At 41.2% G+C, this 18,871-nt stretch overlaps 2 protein-coding genes across 2 annotated transcripts; one reads left to right on the top strand and one right to left on the bottom strand.

The window, feature by feature from the left end:
- The first annotated feature begins 1,007 nt into the window (after positions 1-1,007).
- LOC135701152 (fatty acyl-CoA reductase wat-like) lies at positions 1,008-15,958 on the top strand. Its single transcript, XM_065221853.1, has 6 exons — positions 1,008-1,318; positions 1,386-1,691; positions 14,752-14,837; positions 14,912-15,466; positions 15,532-15,657; positions 15,709-15,958. Exons 1-6 carry the CDS (start codon positions 1,094-1,096, stop codon positions 15,956-15,958), a joined length of 1,548 nt encoding a protein of 515 aa, XP_065077925.1. The 5' UTR covers positions 1,008-1,093.
- A 77-nt stretch (positions 15,959-16,035) lies between these two features.
- On the bottom strand, positions 16,036-17,456 carry LOC135701153 (probable pyruvate dehydrogenase E1 component subunit alpha, mitochondrial). Its single transcript, XM_065221854.1, has one exon. It carries the CDS (start codon positions 17,362-17,364, stop codon positions 16,369-16,371), a length of 996 nt encoding a protein of 331 aa, XP_065077926.1. The 5' UTR covers positions 17,365-17,456; the 3' UTR covers positions 16,036-16,368.
- Positions 17,457-18,871: the final 1,415 nt, after the last annotated feature.

Consider the following 18,871-nt stretch of genomic DNA (forward strand, 5'->3'; position numbering starts at 1 on the left):
GGGGCAGCCCCTTACTTCAATGCTTAGAGAGAATTTGCATATTTCGACTACCACTGCCGTAGCTGGATGGATTGCAAAGGTTTATAAAAAATATGAACTCTACTAGTTGCCTATGGTGTCAATCAAGTCTACCTTGTTCAAATGATCGTTGATCTTAGTCTTCCAATTGAGTTACTGTAAATGCGCATATTACGACAATATCTTCGATTACAGCAAGATCGAGAGTGATAGAGTTGCTAATTTGCTGCAATTAGTAGCCTACCTAAAACAACCGATCAAGCAAATCTCGGCTACTCTACGCCTTGGCCTAGTTCCGAATCAGTTTCTAACGGCTCGCAAACCTACGTGGATCGTTGTTTAATTACTTGAGTTTGTAATTTTAAATCTTGGATCATCTTTTGAAACGAGGCTAACATCTTACTTCTCAGTCGTAACTACATAAGTGACATTCTGGATTAGTGGATTAGATTGTAGTTTCTACGACGAAGTAAAGTACTACCGCCCTACGCATGGTTCAATGGACCCCGCGGCTATTTGTGACTTTATTATGATGTTACATTCAATTGCAACTGCAGCAGCCATCATACTCAAGTCTCGATGAATGTGAGTGGCGCATAGTGACTTACTACTGCCATCATTTTTATTATTTTTATTCTTGTTGTTGTCGTCGTCACCCACCTGAACCTCGCCGTTCAACGGACTAAAAAGTGAAAGTTAAAACTGCATCTGCATCGGGGCTGCTGCACAAGGAAATCAGAGCTGCAGTGGTGCATGAGGGAATCCGCAGTCGTCAAGGTCTCGGTCAGGTTAAATTGCAATTGTTTGCTACTAAAAAGAGCAACTCGTCCTTCCCCAGATAATCGGAATACCTTTTGTGGTGTACCGTTGAGGGCTGTACTTGCAAAATAACAACGATCGTTGGGACCAAGTGTGCTGCAATGACGGTAAGGCAGTAAGGCCATGCTCCTTCTTGGCGGGATTGATGTCGTGAAAGGAAATCTATAAATACGACAAGATTTGCACACTTCCGGAACTAGTCCGGAAGATTCGGCCGTTGAAAGTGGAAGCGTTGTTTTCAGAGTTCAAGACTGCGATGTCCGAAAAGAAGAATACCAGTGACGATGGTGATTATGTGTCAGTGCCGCAGTTCTACGCCGGTACCGATGTGTTCCTCACCGGTGGGACCGGGTTCATGGGCAAAGTGCTGATCGAGAAGCTGCTGCGATCCTGCCCGGACGTTGGCCATATCTTTGTACTGATGCGGTGCAAACAAGGCAAAAGTCCCGAAGCCCGAGTGAAAGATCTGACCGATAATCCAGTGCGTTACGAGTCAACCACCATCGTCAATCAGCAAAGTGATAATATTGTCATTTCAATCCTTGCAGTTCTTCGAAACGTTGAAGAAGCAAAATCCAACAGCCCTGGCCAAGCTGGTACCGATGTTTGGCGACTGTATGCAGTTGCGGCTGGGAATGTCCGACGAGGACATTCGGCAGTTGCAAAGTGTGTCGGTCGTGTTCCACCTGGCGGCCAGCGTGCGGTTCAATGATCCGCTGAAGGATGCCATACTGACCAATGTGCTGTCGACGAGGGAGATTTTTGAGATCTGCAAGGGTTTGCCCTCGTTGAAGGCCGTGGTCCATGTGTCGACGGCCTACAGCAACCCGGAACAGTTGCACGTGGAGGAGAGGGTGAGTCGAGGGCGTATTTTTTGTTTAAATATGGACTATTAGGCCAGATGCTAACAGGCTGAATATGAGTGGGCCGGAGTAATGAGTAATTTTACCGAAATTTAAATTTCTGTCAAACTGTAACAAAGTAGTTTTAAAATTTGCAGGGTAACCAGCATATTCCGATTTGCTAGGGGAGACGGCTCTAATTGTTGGCCTATGGCTCTGAAAATTGGGTCCATCGATGAAAATACCCTGTTCTTAATTGTTTCATAGAACAAAGCGAATGGATATTTGTTGTTGCTAGTGAAAAATTGATAAAAAATGCTTTCCTTCGAAATTTATGTTTGGTAGGGCTGATAGTTGGTCAATTTTTAGTGACTTTGAAGGTCCTATTTTCGACAAAAAACTCACTAAAGTCATTGTTTTCGATGTTTCTGCTTGAATTGCAATGCGAAATTCGTTCAATAAATAAATAAAAGTTGTTAAAGTGCTACAGCATGCTTAGTTCCTAGTCGGAAGTTCATTGAACTAAAGAACGGAAAAGTACCCAGAAGAAACCAAGTCGATATATCATCAAAGCACACTTTTATTCGCGATTTCGCACTTTTGAGATGTCAAGTTTCAACTGAAAAATATTGATCACTAAGATTATTCCAGAGATTTCTGTGGAATTTTACCGACATCTCAACAGCTGCACGTTCGGTGAACAGTTCGGTGATTTGTCACAGTGAATTGTGAAAAGTCACCGAACTGGTAACCGAACGTTCAGCTGTTGAGATTTGGGTAAAATTTCACAGAAATCTGTGAAATAATCTTAGTGTGTGGGTGACTAGTTATCCTTAGGGGCAAGACAGCTATAAATATATTTGCTGCGAGTAAATTTGAGTTACTCACATGTGCTCAAAAATGATCAAAGTATTCTCGGTTTTCTGATCAAAGAAAATATCGTCTGACAGCATATTTGATTTTCAAATTAACACAGTTTTTAAGCATTAAAAGATCCAAGGCAGCCCAGGGATCGATTGATTTAAGTGTTGTCGTTGAAGAGTTTTGATGATTTTTGATGATGTGGTGGTGTTATTTCAGGACTATCCATGTTGGTATCCGACCAGCGATTTGAGAAGTTTCTGACCTGTGAACATAAATAGCTTCCCAAGCAACAATTCAAGGTTGAAAGTAAGAACAGAAGCTGATTATTGGTTGATTTAAGGTGTACAAAGCTGATTAACATCAGGCTGAACATATAGTTGATTAGTAGTGCATGAAGCGAATTGTATCCCCATAATCCAACCTCAATAAGTTAGCTGATCTAAAGATTTAACAAGCCTTACTTAAGCTTAACTAAACATCACAAATCAGCAAAGCGTTACACATATATTGATAGCTTGATTTGTTAAATGTCGTCAGTGTCTGCGTCACTCGTTGTATTTCCGGCAATTTAGTTCTTCTAAATTCACTGCCTACCTTTCTAATTACAAGCAGTGGCAGCAGTACAGGGTGCGTGACGAATTTTTGCAGTAAATTTCAAATAGTAATTTCTCATGCTTGTGCATCATGATTTAGATATATTTGGCAGCACTGGATAGCTTATACTGTTAGGTGTAAGATTTAAACAAACAATGTTGAGTAAACGTAAAGATGTCGAAACAAGAGAGCAATCTGTCAGCCGTTGTCGCTTTGTTGCGCGCCGGAGTATGCATGAAAGAAATAATTCGGTCGGTAAATGTGTCTGAAAGAACAGTGTATAATATTAAAAAAGGCTTGGGAAAGTGATAAGACGGAGCACCTGCTCATACTGCTAATAAAGCACAGAAATGGCTTACGGAAAATATTTCGTTAATTTGGGAGGAAGAAATTTGGCCCCCAAGCAGTCCCGATATCAATCCGTTGGATTATTTTGTATAGGGCGTCGTCCAACGGGATACCAATAGAACCCCTCACACCACACTTAAGTCGCTAAAAGGCAGTGATGACATCAAGGCAGTGATGACATCTATGGATCGAAACATTTTAAAACGTGCATACTGCAGTTTCCGGAAGCGTCTAACTACAGTCGTCGAAAGGGAAGGCAATTTTTGTGAATAAATTTACTTACAACTTCCATATGTTGCGAAAGAAAATAAATCGCACAAAATTCATTGCTAGAATAACTAACTGGTGTATTTTTTCTCAAATATGCCATTTACTGCAAAAATTCGTCACGCACCCTGTAGAGACAAGGAAAAGGAGATTTTTAGGAATAGCTCCAGGTAGATGTGGGCTGCGATGACGTCGGGAGTATTAACATTTGTATTCCTGTGTTTTGTCTGTTATATTGCACTGAAGTTTCAGACTGCATTCCAAAAATATTACTCAATTATAGCACTAAAATAACATCCAAATGACCACCGACATAAAGCACGCACTTCTGTCCACGTTGTGTTAGCTGCACTAGAAAATGAGAGGAATGTTTTACTGTCACCAGTTGTTGTTTACAATTCTGCATTGCTGTATAATACTCTTCCGGTTGCTGCTATTCAACTTAAATTTGACGTGCTTCAAGTTAATGTTCATACCTTTTGCCACACACATGCTTAAATGGTCCAGTAGGTATGGTTTACGCCTGTTTATCAGCAAATGCCGGTTCGAATCCCGAAATGCAAAGGTAATTTTTAGACTTATATTAACAATATAAATATGTTAGTCCAATTAGTCAGCGAAAAAAAAGGATAAAGCAGTGCCATATAAATGCATTATTATTTTTGAAATAAAACTAGAAGGCTGAACAAGGGTTGGAAAAGACTGTTATTTAATGCCTTAAAAAGCTTAAATTATATATTACTATTAAGCTTTTGACTGATTAAAATCACCAGATTTAGATGTTTAAAAGCTGAACAAAGGTTAACGTGATCTATGCACAGCAATTATTCAATCTAAGGCTGAATTAAAATCGATTAAACAACACTTGTTAAGCATTAAATTGTTACCTGGGTTATTTCGCATAGTCTGTAAAAGATCCCTCTCATTTTGTTGAACTAATTTCGGACATGAAGAAATCCAACATAAATATTTAGGTATATCGTGACAAGTACTACTATCATAGAGGTAACTCTAAGACAAGTAGGTCCCGAAGAAACGTGCTCATCTTTTTGGCTCAGCTCTGGTACTATCTTCGGTCCCAAGCTAATCGATTCACCCCTCGAAACATAGGAAAATCCACTAACCCCTCATTTTATCTGTCAAACTTTCATAGCGAATCAAAACAAACATTGTGTAGTACTAGAATTTTGACTAGAATGGGGAACGTTAATCGATTTGCTTGGGACCAATAGGCTAGTCAAGTAGTGAGCCAATTTAAAATCGTTAGTTTCGTATTGATTGTTGCTACTATGTTGCAAAGTTCCAATAACGTGTAACTATTTCGTTTGATCTAGAGGTTAGTTTTATTGCACAATCTACTGTTTGTTTTTTGTGGGATTTTCTTCGGTAAGTCCTGGCGACGTCCTGCAAGTACTCGATGCTACTGCTGTCGACAAACGGTCACTGGTGTTTTCCGAACCGATGGGGAATGATGGTTTGACTGACTGCACACCGGTTTGACGGGGCTTGGAAGCCTTTCTCGAGTCTTTTCTCGTTGGAGAGGATTGACATGGCCTAGGACGATACCGGAGCGATCGTGTCAAAAGGGGAATGCTCCTTTTCGGTTAGGCGCATCTTCACCGCCTCACTTTGCTGTGTAATACCAACAATCAATACGAAACTAACGATAACTAGAATAGGGTACGTTAATCGTTTGCTTGGGACCAATAGGCTACTAAAGTAGCCAATTTAAAATCGTTAGTTTCGTATTGATTGTTGGTAATACCAACAATCAATACGAAACTAACGATTTTAAATTGGCTCACCACTTTAGTAGCCTATTGGTCCCAAGCAAACGATTAACGTACCCTATTCTAGTTGAAATTCTACTACTACACTATGTTTGTTTTGATTCGCTATGAAAGTTTGACAGATAACATCAGGGGTGTGTGGATTCATGCAGAACATGCAGGGGTGAGTGAAATAGCTTGGGACTGCTTGGTACCGTTGTTCTGGTACTGAGTGAGCAAGCAGTCCCAAGCTATTTCACTCACCCCTGCATGTTCTGCATGAATCCACACACCCCTGATGTTATCTGTCAAACTTTCATAGCGAATCAAAACAAACATAGTGTAGTAATAGAATTTCAACTAGAATAGGGTACGTTAATCGTTTGCTAGGGACCAATAGGCTACTAAAGTGGTGAGCCAATTTAAAATCGTTAGTTTCGTATTGATTGTTGGTAATACTGCGTAAGTGGAACGACAATTTAATATTCTACACTTCTGGAATATTAGAAGAATATCTGAATTTTTAAATATAGTACGAACAACACCGTTCTTATGTTGTGTAGTTTTATAATTGGGATAGATTATTAGTTTCCTTTTTTAATTGATACTTACATCGGGGTTCATCATTGAAAACTGGAAAGCACGTCAACATATTTTGCTTGAAAGCATCGGTTTCAACATTGTTTTCAATATAACAATCAGGTTGCTATGTGTATGAGATATTGAGCAACGCGAGTTACACAGAGTTACTCAAAATTAACTCCGATTTTACTCAGTATCTTAAGCTGTCTTACCCCTGTTTTTGGCACGTTTTCTGGTGGCACAGTCCAAGTAGAAGCGATCATTAGACTAATTTAAAAAAAAAATATTTTGATAAACAAACTATAACCAACAATCAATACGAAACTAACGATTTTAAATTGGCTCACCACTTTAGTAGCCTATTGGTCCCAAGCAAACGATTAACGTACCCTATTCTAGTTGAAATTCTATTACTACACTATGTTTGTTTTGATTCGCTATGAAAGTTTGACAGATAACATCAGGGGTGTGTGGATTCATGCAGAACATGCAGGGGTGAGTGAAATAGCTTGGGACTGCTTGGGACCGTTGTTCTGGTACTGAGTGAGCCAAAAATAATAATGATTTTCTTCAGGACCCAGTGGTCTTAGAGTTACCTCTATGCTATAACCATCATTTAATAAGAAGAATTACCTCCTTGTTCACGTTGTACAGAAATCCGTTGACACTCAGTATCTGCTTTCCTTTTTGGGAAATGACCACTCTCACTACTGGCACAACCTCTTCATTGGAAAACCCATTGAACTCCTTTTCAATCGCACTCATTTTCTTTCTAACTCTAACACAAATTTCGATCAAATCAAAGAAACGTGATGTTTTCGAGTCAAAATCCTCGCTGCCAAAGTAAAAAAAAATGAAATGCACGGGGCGTAAGCAATAAGGCCCTAAAGCTGGGTTTAGACAGGGTAAGTCAATTGATCAAGTCAGTTGAATTCAACTGACTTGAACGCGAATCGAACGTTTAAACCATGCCATTCAACTAACTTGATCAACTCACTTGAATTGAAAAAAAAGTTGAACCAGGCTCAACTTTTCAAGCCAATTGAATTCAACTGAGTGGATCATTTGACTTGTCTAGTCTAAACCCAGCTTAACGCTTTTTTTCTCACTCAGTTTCTGTAGCTTTTCTGCTCGCACAACTGACTCGGCTCGTTAATGGGGTGTTTACTCGCGCTAGTGTACTCGCCAACTAGCACGAATTTCAGTTGCGAAATCTCATGCTAATAGACGCTGATGCCCTGTTTACATTATGCTAGTGAGCTTTTTTGCTATCAGCTAGTTCATTAACGCTAGTGAAATAGCACAAAAAATGAACCCAAGACGAAATTAGATATAGAGGTGTTCTCACTTGCTTACTTTTTGGGAAAAAACCTGGGATGGGACTTGAAAAATGGGTAGCGATTTCGAGCCAATTTGCTGTCAAATCCGAGTCAGTTTCTTTATTGGTCGATTTGACAGTAGCAATCGTGGAATAAAAAGAATAGAAGGATCGCAATCTGGCTGGCAGTGATGCCGGAATCAATGTTGATGTCAATGGCGTTGTCAATTGTTTATATTTGCGAAAGGAAAATTGAAATATTGAGTGCATTGCATGTTTTAAGGGATGAATATTGTTGTTTGTTTATGGTTGTTTTTATTGTGTTAAATTATGTACAAGCTCCTAAATTGTGGTAGAACCTTCGAATAAGCAAAGACTTGTTTCAATTTGCGCAATGAATGACTCGAAAACTGCTTTCTTCGTTTTTTCTACTTTCTCTTCAACTCGGGGCTTATTTGAATTGTGACGCGTTGCGTCGTCAGGCATCGATATACAGTATCCGGATAGTATCCACACAATATCGGTTGCCGATAGGGATGGCATCTGAATTATATGTAGTAATAAAATGTTTTGCTTTTAAAATGGCGTCAAACATCGATCTCTGGCCTCTAGACATTGCTGGGATTTTGAAAATACCCGCATTGATGGGTATTTGACAGTATTTCCCACTTTTTCTGAAACCAGAAATCGCCATCTTGGTTTTAAATATCGCGTCTGACATAGATTTTCGGCCTCTGCGTTCTGAAAGTTCCCATATTTTAGTTCTGAAAATTTCCATATTTTAGGGTATTTGACACTTTTTCTCAAATTGGATGCCACCATCTTGGATTTCACAATGGCATCGGATATTGATTTCCAGCTTCTAGACATTTTATAAAAAAAACTTTATGTATCAATATTTGATAGAATTTTTCACTTTTTCAAAATTTCAATAATTTAAAAATGGCGTCGGACGTTGACTTTCATTCTGTAAACGACATCCCGATTAGAAAAATACTCATATTGATGGGTATTTGTTAGTATTTCCCACTTTTTCCCGCTGGAAGCCACCCTCTCAGATTTCAAAATGGCGTCTCATATTTATTTCCAATCTCTAGTAACCCCGATTAAAAAATACCCATATTGATGGGATTTTGACAGTATTTGCTACTTTTTCTTAAATCGGAAGCTGCCATCATGGATTTCAAAATGGGGTCAGACATCCTTTCCCGGCCTCTAGATGACATGCCGATTCCGAAAAATTGACAGTATTTCCCACTTTTTCTGACATCGGAAGCCGCCATCTTTGATTTCAAAATGGCATCGGATATCGATTTTCAGCCTCTAAATTTCATTCCGATCCCAAAAATACCATATTGATGCGTATTTGACAGTATTTCCCACATTTTTTGAACCGGAAGCCACAATCTAGGATTTAGAATTGGCGTTGCATATCTATTTCCAATCTCTAGACGTCACTCGATTTCAAAAATACCCATATAAAGGGTCGGCATCAGTATTTTCCCCTTTTTGTGATATCGGAAACCACCACATTGGATTTCAAAATGTCGTTGGATATCGATTTTCAACCTCTAGACGTCACCCGATTAAAAAATTTCCCTATTGATGGCTATTTGACAGTATTTTCCACTTTTTCTGAAAAAGAAAGTTGCCATCTTAGATTTCAATATCGCGACGGTCATTGATTTCAGGCCTCTAGACGTCATCCCGATTCGAAAAATACCTATATTAATGGGTATTTCACAGTATTTCTCTCTTTATTAAGCTGGAAGCCGTCATTTTGGATTTTAAAATATCGTCGCAGATCTATTTTCGATCTTCAGACGTCATCCCGATTCCATCGTTGTCAGTATTTCACATTTTTCTGGAATCAGAAGTCGTTATCTTGGATTTCAAAATGGCGTCCGTCATCGATTCCCGGTCTGTAGACGTCACTCCTATTCCAAAAATACCCATATTGATGGGTAAACAAACCACCCGACAATGATAAATTTGACATCCACGTGCACAGATCTATGAGCATGCGTTTAAACTAATCGAGTGAATGTTCAACAAAAGTCAGAAAAACTGCGTGAATTTGGATCGAACAGCTTCGCTTCAATGCGCAAGCAAGTTCATTTGACAATGAAAAACGAAATGAACACTAGTCAAGACTAAACAAACAGCATGAAAACTGATCGAAAGTGATTCTGTTGATGTTGAAGTGCATCCGCTCGAAAAGAAGACAGAAAGACTTTCAATTGAAAGTGATGGTTGACAGCTTCGTCGTCGCTTGACGATTATCGATTGAAAGTGACTTTGTTGGGCCCTGCTTGCACTTGACTCAGTATGTCATGTGGCACTACGAATCGAAGTGATTTATCATTGATTTTCAAGTGATTCGCTTTTTGAAATAAAGTGATTTGTCGTTGAAAAAGATGTACTGTATAACACCTTTAAATCAAAATGATCAGTGTTGGCAAAATCAGAAATCAATTGATATTTTTCCGCTCTCATGGGCTCGCAATATCACGCGTGATATTGGAACAAAATATCATGCTTGATATTGATTTTACAAGCTCCTTTGATATTGCGAGACTATTCACAACGTGTAAAAATCAAGCTGAGAGTTGACTCGTAACATAAATGATTCCATTGCACATCGTTTTCTTAGAAAGAGAAAGTAAAGTTTGCTATCTCTTTTTAATCTTCACCGATGGCAGACGCGAAGGGACTGCTGCAAGCCGTTATGGAAGTTTCGGTTGCATTCGGGTGTAAAGCAAAAATCATTGAACTCAATCTCACCACAGTTTGGTGAGATTTGCAGTTGGTGAGTTTTGTTAGCTTGATATTCCGAGCTGCTATATCACAGCTTGCAAAATCAACCGCAGTTGTTTGCTTGTTGATTTTTGCCTACGAAAATCAAGCGTGATCTTGGGCGTTGGTGAGATTTGATTTTTTGATATTTTCCCAACACTGAAAATGATTATCATTTGAATTGGCATCACTGTTTTCATCCATCGAATTTGATTAGTGTTGCTTTGGAAGCAAATGTCAAAAACGCACATGACAAACATTACTCGCGAAGATGACAAGTCAACAACAAATGAATTCAGAGAAAGAAAGCGATAATTTTCCATTTCCACCCGAAATAATTTGCATTCTAGAGCGTGAGTATTATGAAATTGTTACTGTATTCAATGTATATGATACATGTTCTATGGTCATATTCTGAATAACATATAACAAGTATGAACAAGGCAATATATTTATTTTAAACCATTTTCAGCCAACATGAAATCCAAGGATAAATTAGTTAAACTTTATGTGATAGATTTTTAATATCAGTATGGTTGACATTTCGAGTTCAAAGTACAAGTTTGGCAAGTAGTTCAAATTCAACAGCAAATCACTTTACATGAACATGATGTTTTTTTTTTACCGTGCAGTAAAGGGTAAGCTGCCGGTAAACGAAGGGTAAGCAAATAAGAGATGCGATATAGGTGAACGGTTTATTTAAGCCTACGCAACATTCTGATTGGGTGGCTAGTTGCGCAAGCAGTTGAATGTGTGTAACTAGAACGTTCAGCAAAACGGAACGAGAGCCATATCGCTGCTAATGGCAAATGGATATTGGTATTACATACACGCTTCCAGGTTCGAAAATATTATTTTCAAACCTGGCACGGCAACGTCGGCCACCGAATCACCACCAAAATTCGCGACGGACACATTATCAACACGCTCCCGGGCTAATTCACCAACCGGACCGATATATCAATAGCACTACACACCGAAAGTGTAGCATCTGAACTTAGAAAACTGGGCACCCAGGAGGCAATGAAAATCGACACCGAACAATGGAACTGAATCTGCGTTGTATATTTTGGAGGTTAGATTCAAGACCAACCGAACCACTCAAGGCAAACACAGGCAAAACACGATAGGGGAATGTACGTATTCTCGGCAACCTCAGCAGCGACCTTCTTTCTATAGCCTTTTTCTCTAAGGAACGCACACATATGCAGTATTGGTTTGTTTACAATCTTTTGCTGCCAGCTGCTCTAACAATTTCAGTCAAAAGAATTGTCAAAAACTGTTTTGAAACGCTTTTACAAAGCTCCAATCTTCTCTAGTGAGAGCGAGTATTGTCGGCAACCAGTTTTTCTTCGGCAACCGTTCCATTTGAACTGCATGTAAATCTGCTGTTCTATTATCGGCAACTCGAAATCAGCTACAATTTGTAGTGCGTGTGTTGCATTTCAAGAAAACCTTGCTAGATTGCTTTTTATCAGTGGTAAAAATATAGTCAAATTGAAGCTGAAAGCATAAAGAATCGTTTGCATGCATTCAGCTAAGTGTTTTCGTAAGAAAATCCAGTGAAAATAGTGTTTCAATTTGTGTTGCCGAAAATAGTCTGTCATGCCGAAGCCGTCATTTCCCCTATATCACTAAATGATAACTTTATGAACACTTGAAACTAAATTTCAGCACACAAACTAACAAATTTAAAGCCAAAATGTGTTTAATTCGCTGACGAAAAACACGTCAGTTTTTAAGCGCGGCTTACTGCAATCATTATTCTGCAGATTGCTTATTATTCCTAAAATCAAATCAAGTCAGTACAGTAAAGGAAACAGAACATTTAGTTAACACATTAACAGAACTCAATTAAAATATGTACAAAAATATTGTTAGATTGAATTCATTTTCCGGCTATTTCTCGGTTATTTTTTGGTTCTCCCGGTTTTGCCGGTTGGGTGGCTACCCTGCAGATTATTATTATTATTATTGTTATTATTATTGATCAACCGACGTTCTTGCAAGAATATCTTAGAGGCATGATTTGAGCTATTGGACCATTCGAAATCTTCAGAATAAGTACTTATCAACCAGAAGAGTGATAAAATACTCAGAGAACATTATTTGATTAATTGAAGGGCTAATTATAATTTGTGAACTTCAAACATTCTTGTGAGCTTCAGAAAAGTTCAAAACAATTCACTTAAATTCTGCGTATTTCACGTGTGTTTTGAAACTTTTTTGTAATTCAGCAATCATCAGAATTATTCAATGATTGACAAAGATGCAAACCTTTGAGCAGCTTGTCGAATTCGTGGGAAAATCGTATATAAGCAGAAATTCCGATTTTTTAAAAAGAAATTTAGTGAAGAAACTTCTCTGAACGTTATTAAATTTTTCCGAAGCTCACGAAATTCATTTAAATTTGCAGAACTTTGCTATAGTTTGTATTTATTTCCTTTTAAGATCGTCTTTTGACGTATACAGAAATGATAAAATAATGTATTATTGAATTATAAGAGACGGTGGGTGGCATTGACTAACCCGTGCTCCTCCTTGCCCATTCGTAACCCTGGTCCTTGTAAGAGACGCGGACGCTAGCCTCTTCATAGCAGCATGCAGAAGTAGCTAAGCTGCGCACTCCTCTATCTAAATAGCACCGCAGCTGAGCTGCGAGTGCAATGAAATAAAAGGGATATCGACTTTATACTACTTCCTACTTCTCTCCCTTCCGCTCTAAAGCTGGGTTGAGATAGGGCAAGTCAATTGATCAAGTCAGTTTAATTCATCTGACTTGAAAGCGAATTGAACGTGTAAACCATGCCATTCAACTGACTTGATCAACTCACTTGAATTGAAAAAAGATGAACCAGGTTGAACTTTTCAAGCCAATGTTCAGAAATTTGATGGTCATTCATGTCGGTTTGTCGGTACTGCAAGACTGCCGGAGTGATTCGTGATTTAAGCGTAATTTTTCAGCTTTAGGAGAACAGACAACGAAAGACACCGAATCGGCGAATCCTTAAGCTGGGTTTAGACTAGGCACGTCAAAGGATCTACTCAGTTGAATTCAATTGACTTGAAAAGTTGAGCCTGGTTCATCTTTTTTCAATTCATGTGAGTTGATCAAGTCAGTTGAATGACATGGTTTACACGTTCAATTCGCGTTCAAGTCAGATGAATTCAACTGACTTAATCAATTGACTTGCCCTGTCTAAACCCAGCTTTAAAGCTAACTATCATTTTCTTCAGACCCCTTTCACTCTTTGGAATACATAGAGACAGATAACAGCGCCAATAGGTTTGTGACGATACAACGTTGAACTGCAGCGTTGGAAGAAAACACGCACACCATCATCTATACATGTACGAACCCACACCACTGAGCGGAGAGTACAGCGCAAATCAAAACACGAAGCGGTGTCATCACTCAGCTTAGGCAGTTTGCGATTTCATTCGCCGTCATTGAAAAATACCTTCGTTTTAAAATAGAAAAGTTATCATTATTCCAACGTAATTTGTGAATAGCCAATAGCGTGCAGCGTTGGCCAAGGAAGATGGCACGTTTGTTTAGCATTGACTTCGATACGTTGCGTTTTTTTCCATGTACATATACTTCTATGCTTATAAAGATTATGTTGAGCAACAGCTTCATAAAATATCAATTCTTGACTACTTTTTCAAAGGGATGTATCAGCTTTTATAAACAATGCATTTGATCGTCGATTGGGCGTAACTGGTAGCTCACCCACGCATGCTAACACTACCATCAAATAGGGGAAATTTTCCCCTACCTGCTAGTGGTGTTTGTAAACAATGCATCTTACTGATACCGGTGGTGACATTGGAAACTTGTTCACTCGAAAGCGTAAAATATATTAGAAGCCCATCATTATGTGATCTTGGATTTGTGATTGTTTTCACAAGCGTTTCTACTGCGTATAACGTGGTAATGATTTAAAATCGATGCAATCATATTTAATGAAGTGAGAATATTTCTATAGCAATATAATGATGATGACATCGATCATCCTCTTCCCTCGGTTTATCATCAACGTCCGCGCTGGCATATGTCATACTGACACCTGTCATTTATTGAGCCCTGGTGGCGAATTTGGCGGGGGACTCCCAACAGCTTCAATGTGCACTCACCAGATGGCACTGTGATCACATAATGGTGGTGCATCCATTGCCTAGTTCGAGGAATTGATTAGTGGGATATCTTGTTAATTAAATATCTTTGGTTTCACCCATAATCACTAGCTGCAGAACAGTCATCTGGGAAATTGCTTATATCAATTAGCCTTTTAATAGTTCGAGAAAAAACGCTGTTGGTCATATAACGCCAGGGTGCGTTTTACCCCACCTTGTCCTATATATGGCTATTATTTGTAAAAAGTCTTCTAAACCATTAAATAATTAGAATTATTGAATCAATTTTCGTTTGACGATAATGAAATATGTATCAACTTTCAAAGCAGAGAAAATGTTAAACTTTTGCATTCCATCCACTCATTAATTCTTGTAACATTTCCATATTTCGCTGCAGTTATACTCGCCTAAAGCTGATTGGAAGAAAATGCTCGAATGCGCTCTGCAATTCGATCATCAAGTTCTCAATATTTTAACAGATAAGTATGCCTCATAGTTCGGAACCACCCCGTCTCCGCAAACGCTGATCTAATAATTATCTTTACCCACTCACTCAGGATCACCAACTCCGCCCCCAACACGTACACCTTCACCAAAGGCCTGGCCGAGCAGGTTTGCAAGGACTATCAGAGCCAGCTCCCGTTGGTCATCTTCCGCCCCTCGGTGGTGGTAAACACCATCGATGAACCCCTGGTCGGCTGGATAGACAACCTGAATGGGCCATCGGGGATGTTGCTCGGAGCCGGTACGGGAATCGTTCGGACGGACCTGATGCCATTGGAAAATCGCGCCAACACCATCCCAGCGGATATTTCCATCAAAGCTCTGCTGCTGGCCGCATGGCAGCGTGGAACCAAAGAACATACCTTCCGGGGGGATTACCTACCGGTGTACAACAGCGCCGCCGAGTACGAACACTCGTGGCAGTACAAGAAGATGCTGGACTGTGGGAAGGCGAACATGACCCGGTTGTCGTTTACGAAGCTGCTGTGGGTTCCAGGTGGTAGTGCGACTACGTGGCGCCTCAAGTACTATGTGATGGTGCTACTGGCGCATATTCTGCCGGCCCTATTGGTAGATGCACTGTGCTTGATCAGCGGGAAGAAGCCGTTGTGAGTATTTTTGGTGGTTGGGTCAGGGAGTGAAGTGGCTTCAATGCGATTTATTTTTGTTCTAGCTTGATGAAAATCCAACGTAAGGTGTTCCTAGCGCAGGCGTCCCTGCGGTACTTTGTGTACAATCAGTGGATTTTCGAAACCAAGCGGTTTCGATCATTGAGGGATGAACTGCAGGGTGATGATGTGTAAGTTGCTTTTGGAAAATTAGCACACAGAATAATGGGTTTTTTTTTCAGCAAAACCTTCAGCTGGCACCTGTCGGAGGAGAAGATAGATCAGTTCTACTTTGAATGCTGGATGGGCGTCCGGCGGTACTTGCTGAACGATCCGGATGAAACCATTCCGAAGGCGGCCAAGAAGATGAACCGACTGATCCTGATTGATCGGGTCCTGAAGGTGGGCTTCGCCCTGCTGGTGCTGTATCTAGTCTGGCACAGTTCCATTTTGCATCATCTGGAAATGCAACTGGTGCGGCATAGTCGATGATTGGTTTCGGGAGGGAACTGTGAGAGCGTTAATAAAATGCTTACGAGTGTACCTACTATTTTCAATAGAGTTTATTTGCACTGATATTCGAATGACCCTTATTTTTACAAAGAGCGGCGCGAACAACAATAATCGCTACAAGAACAGAAACACAAACTTAAATGCCTGGAAACCCGTGTTGAGTGTGTTGTGGTTGTTTATTGGATAGAATGTTTGTTTTTCGTTGAAATTTTATGATCGATATCGGCGCGTCTTTTCTATACCAATCGTAAATGGGTGATCGTGTTTGCTTTGAGCTAAAATAAAATCAACCTAATCGTGCGCTTATGAGATTAAAACATGTTTCGTTTGCTTCCATTCCCTTCAATATCAATAATGGAAGTGATGCTCGTGGCAGTTTGGAAAACATTTCACAGGTTCACTGCCTTACCAAGGCGCTTGTGGGAGAGTTCCATCAATGGCATCGTATTCCTAATAGCGGTGGTATTATCCGGCTTAGCGTAGATATCCGCACACAGCTCATCGACTGCGATTTCCTTGTCGGCCTTTGCTGCCTTCGTCGCAGAATCCACTTCGCCCCGGAGCTTCGATTCGATTTCCTTCAGTTCCTCGGTGGTGGCCAGTTCGTTTGTCAGAATCTTCTCCCGCAGCGACGTGATTGGATCACGAGTCTGACGGACTTCGGCGATTTCATCACGCGATCGGTAGCTCGTTCCTGGATCGGACATGGAATGACCCGAATAGCGGTAGGTAGCCGTCTCCAGCAGAATCGGCCCCTTTCCGCTGTTGCAATGCTCAATTGCAAACTGGGTAGCTTCACGAACGGCCAAAACGTCCATACCGTCGACCCAGATTCCGGGCACGGTATCTCCCCTGGTGTAGTAGTTCACATTAGCCGAGGCACGTTCCGCACTGGTTCCCATACCGTAGCCATTGTTCTCGCACACGAAAATGACCGGCGCACCCCACAGCTTAGCCATGTTGTAAACCTCAAACAACTGACCCTGATTGGCAGCACCATCTCCGTAGGCAGCGATGCAAACTCCCTTCGAACCGTTGTACTTGGCAGCCATGCCAATTCCGACTCCGAGCGGTACCTGCGCTCCTACGATTCCATTTCCGCCGTAGAAGTTACGAGCATACATGTGCATACTGCCTCCCTTTCCGCGAGCGCATCCACCCTGACGACCGGTCAGTTCGGACAGAACGCCTTGCATCGGAACGCCCATCAGGTACGACCAGCCGTGGCAACGGTAAGCCGTGATGCATGAATCCTCCGGACGCATGGCGGCACGCATTCCGACGGCGCACGCTTCCTGACCCGAGTACAGATGGCAGAATCCACGGATGATCTTCTCCTTGTACAGGTTGCCGGCGGCCGTTTCCATGCGACGGATCGCGTACATCTGGCTGTAGTACTTCAGGGCATCCTCCTTGCTGACGGTGACGGTCGTTGCCGGACCCTGGTCCAGATTGTGCAACTTAAAGGCCTGCGGGGTGGAGAAAAAAGATGCTGATTAAGAACAGTGCTTATGCTGGGATTTGAAATGACAATACATGTGAAGCACGGCGCGTCTCCACCATTTAGGAACATAAATCCGGAGTGATTTGAGATTTGGGCGTAATTGTGTTTGTAAACAAACACGTCAATCACCGATTTTTCGCGAATAAAGGCTCAATTTTGAAAACTAATAACACTATGCGGTAGAGGTATGATTCCTCTATCATTTGGTATAGTTTGTTTATAAGATTGAGCTTTTATTAACGAGAAATCGGCGATTGACCTGTTTGTTTACAAATACAATTACGCCCAAATCTCAAATCACTCCGGAAATATGCATTCACAATGCAGGTAGACATATCCTGGAGATTTCAACGGTATTTAAATTACGAACCTGGTCATCTGTCTCAAGATTAGTATGAAATGGGTATTTTTTTTGGGTGACTTGAACGCACACCACTTTAGCTGGGGGTGCCCCGGCTCGACTCGAGAGGTTCCACACTGGTAGACAAGTTTGAAAGGGAGGATATGATAAACCTTAATGATCGTTGACCTTTTTCAATGGACGGCACACCACGGCGATCAATGTAACTGCTGTTATTCGTTCCCTTGCTGGAAGAATGCAGTGGAGCGTCAATCCGGACCTCTACGGTAGCGATCATTACCCGGTTCAGGTGCAACTCTTTGCCGCCGATATACCGGCAGCAACGCGGAGACCTCGGTGGCGCTATGACGAAGCCGATTGGGAGAGGTACGGTGAAACCTTCCAGTCGTTCCTTCAACAACGTAACCCTGACAGCATCGAAAATCTCACTGAAGCAATAAACGTCAGCAACCATCCCGAAAACCAGCTGGGCGTAAAGACCTCAGATGGTGGAACGAGGAAACGAAGAAGGCAGTCAAGGCCCGGCGAAAAGCCCTTCGACGAGTAAAACGGCTTCCCATCGATGATCCGGATAGGGAAAACGCGCTCTGTGCCTATCGAGAACGGCACAACCAGTGTCGCCAATTGGTCCGAGATGCCAAACGATCCAGTTGGACGGACTTCCTCGAAAGCATAAATGCCACACAGTCTTCGGTGGAGCTCTGGGGTAAGGTCAACGCACTCAGTGGCAAGCGCCGTACGGCCACACTGCATATACAGGTAGACGGCGCTGTGCTCTCCGACCCCGCAATCGTTGCAGATAAGCTTGGCGACTATTTCGCTGACCTGTCTGCGATTTCAACGACTAGCAAACCCATCGACTTCGTCCGTACGCAGTTTTCGAGTTTATACGGACACGAACAACCTGAGGATCAACGACGATTTCACCTGGCAGGAGCTTCAGTTCGCGCTTAGTAGAAGCAACTGAAAATCAGCCGGCCCAGACGGGATCGGCTACCCCCTGCTCAAGAACCTGCCTACCCCGGGT

This window comes from Ochlerotatus camptorhynchus, unplaced genomic scaffold (assembly GCF_037179485.1).
Source record: "Ochlerotatus camptorhynchus isolate MF236.1 unplaced genomic scaffold, CSIRO-AGI_Acam_v1.1 ptg000150l, whole genome shotgun sequence".
NCBI lineage: Eukaryota > Metazoa > Arthropoda > Insecta > Diptera > Culicidae > Ochlerotatus > Ochlerotatus camptorhynchus.

What these genes read in the sequence shown, in the direction of transcription:
- LOC135701152 (XM_065221853.1), top strand. Translation starts at nt 1,094, where the DNA reads ATGTCCGAAAAGAAGAATACCAGTGACGATGGTGATTATGTGTCAGTG. An exon ending in AGTTGCACGTGGAGGAGAGG is followed by an intron (nt 1,692 to 14,751) that starts GTGAGTCGAGGG and finishes ATTTCGCTGCAG; the next exon opens with TTATACTCGCCTAAAGCTGA. An exon ending in ATCAGCGGGAAGAAGCCGTT is followed by an intron (nt 15,467 to 15,531) that starts GTGAGTATTTTT and finishes TTTTTGTTCTAG; the next exon opens with CTTGATGAAAATCCAACGTA.
- LOC135701153 (XM_065221854.1), bottom strand. Translation starts at nt 17,364, where the DNA reads ATGTACGCGATCCGTCGCATGGAAACGGCCGCCGGCAACCTGTACAAG.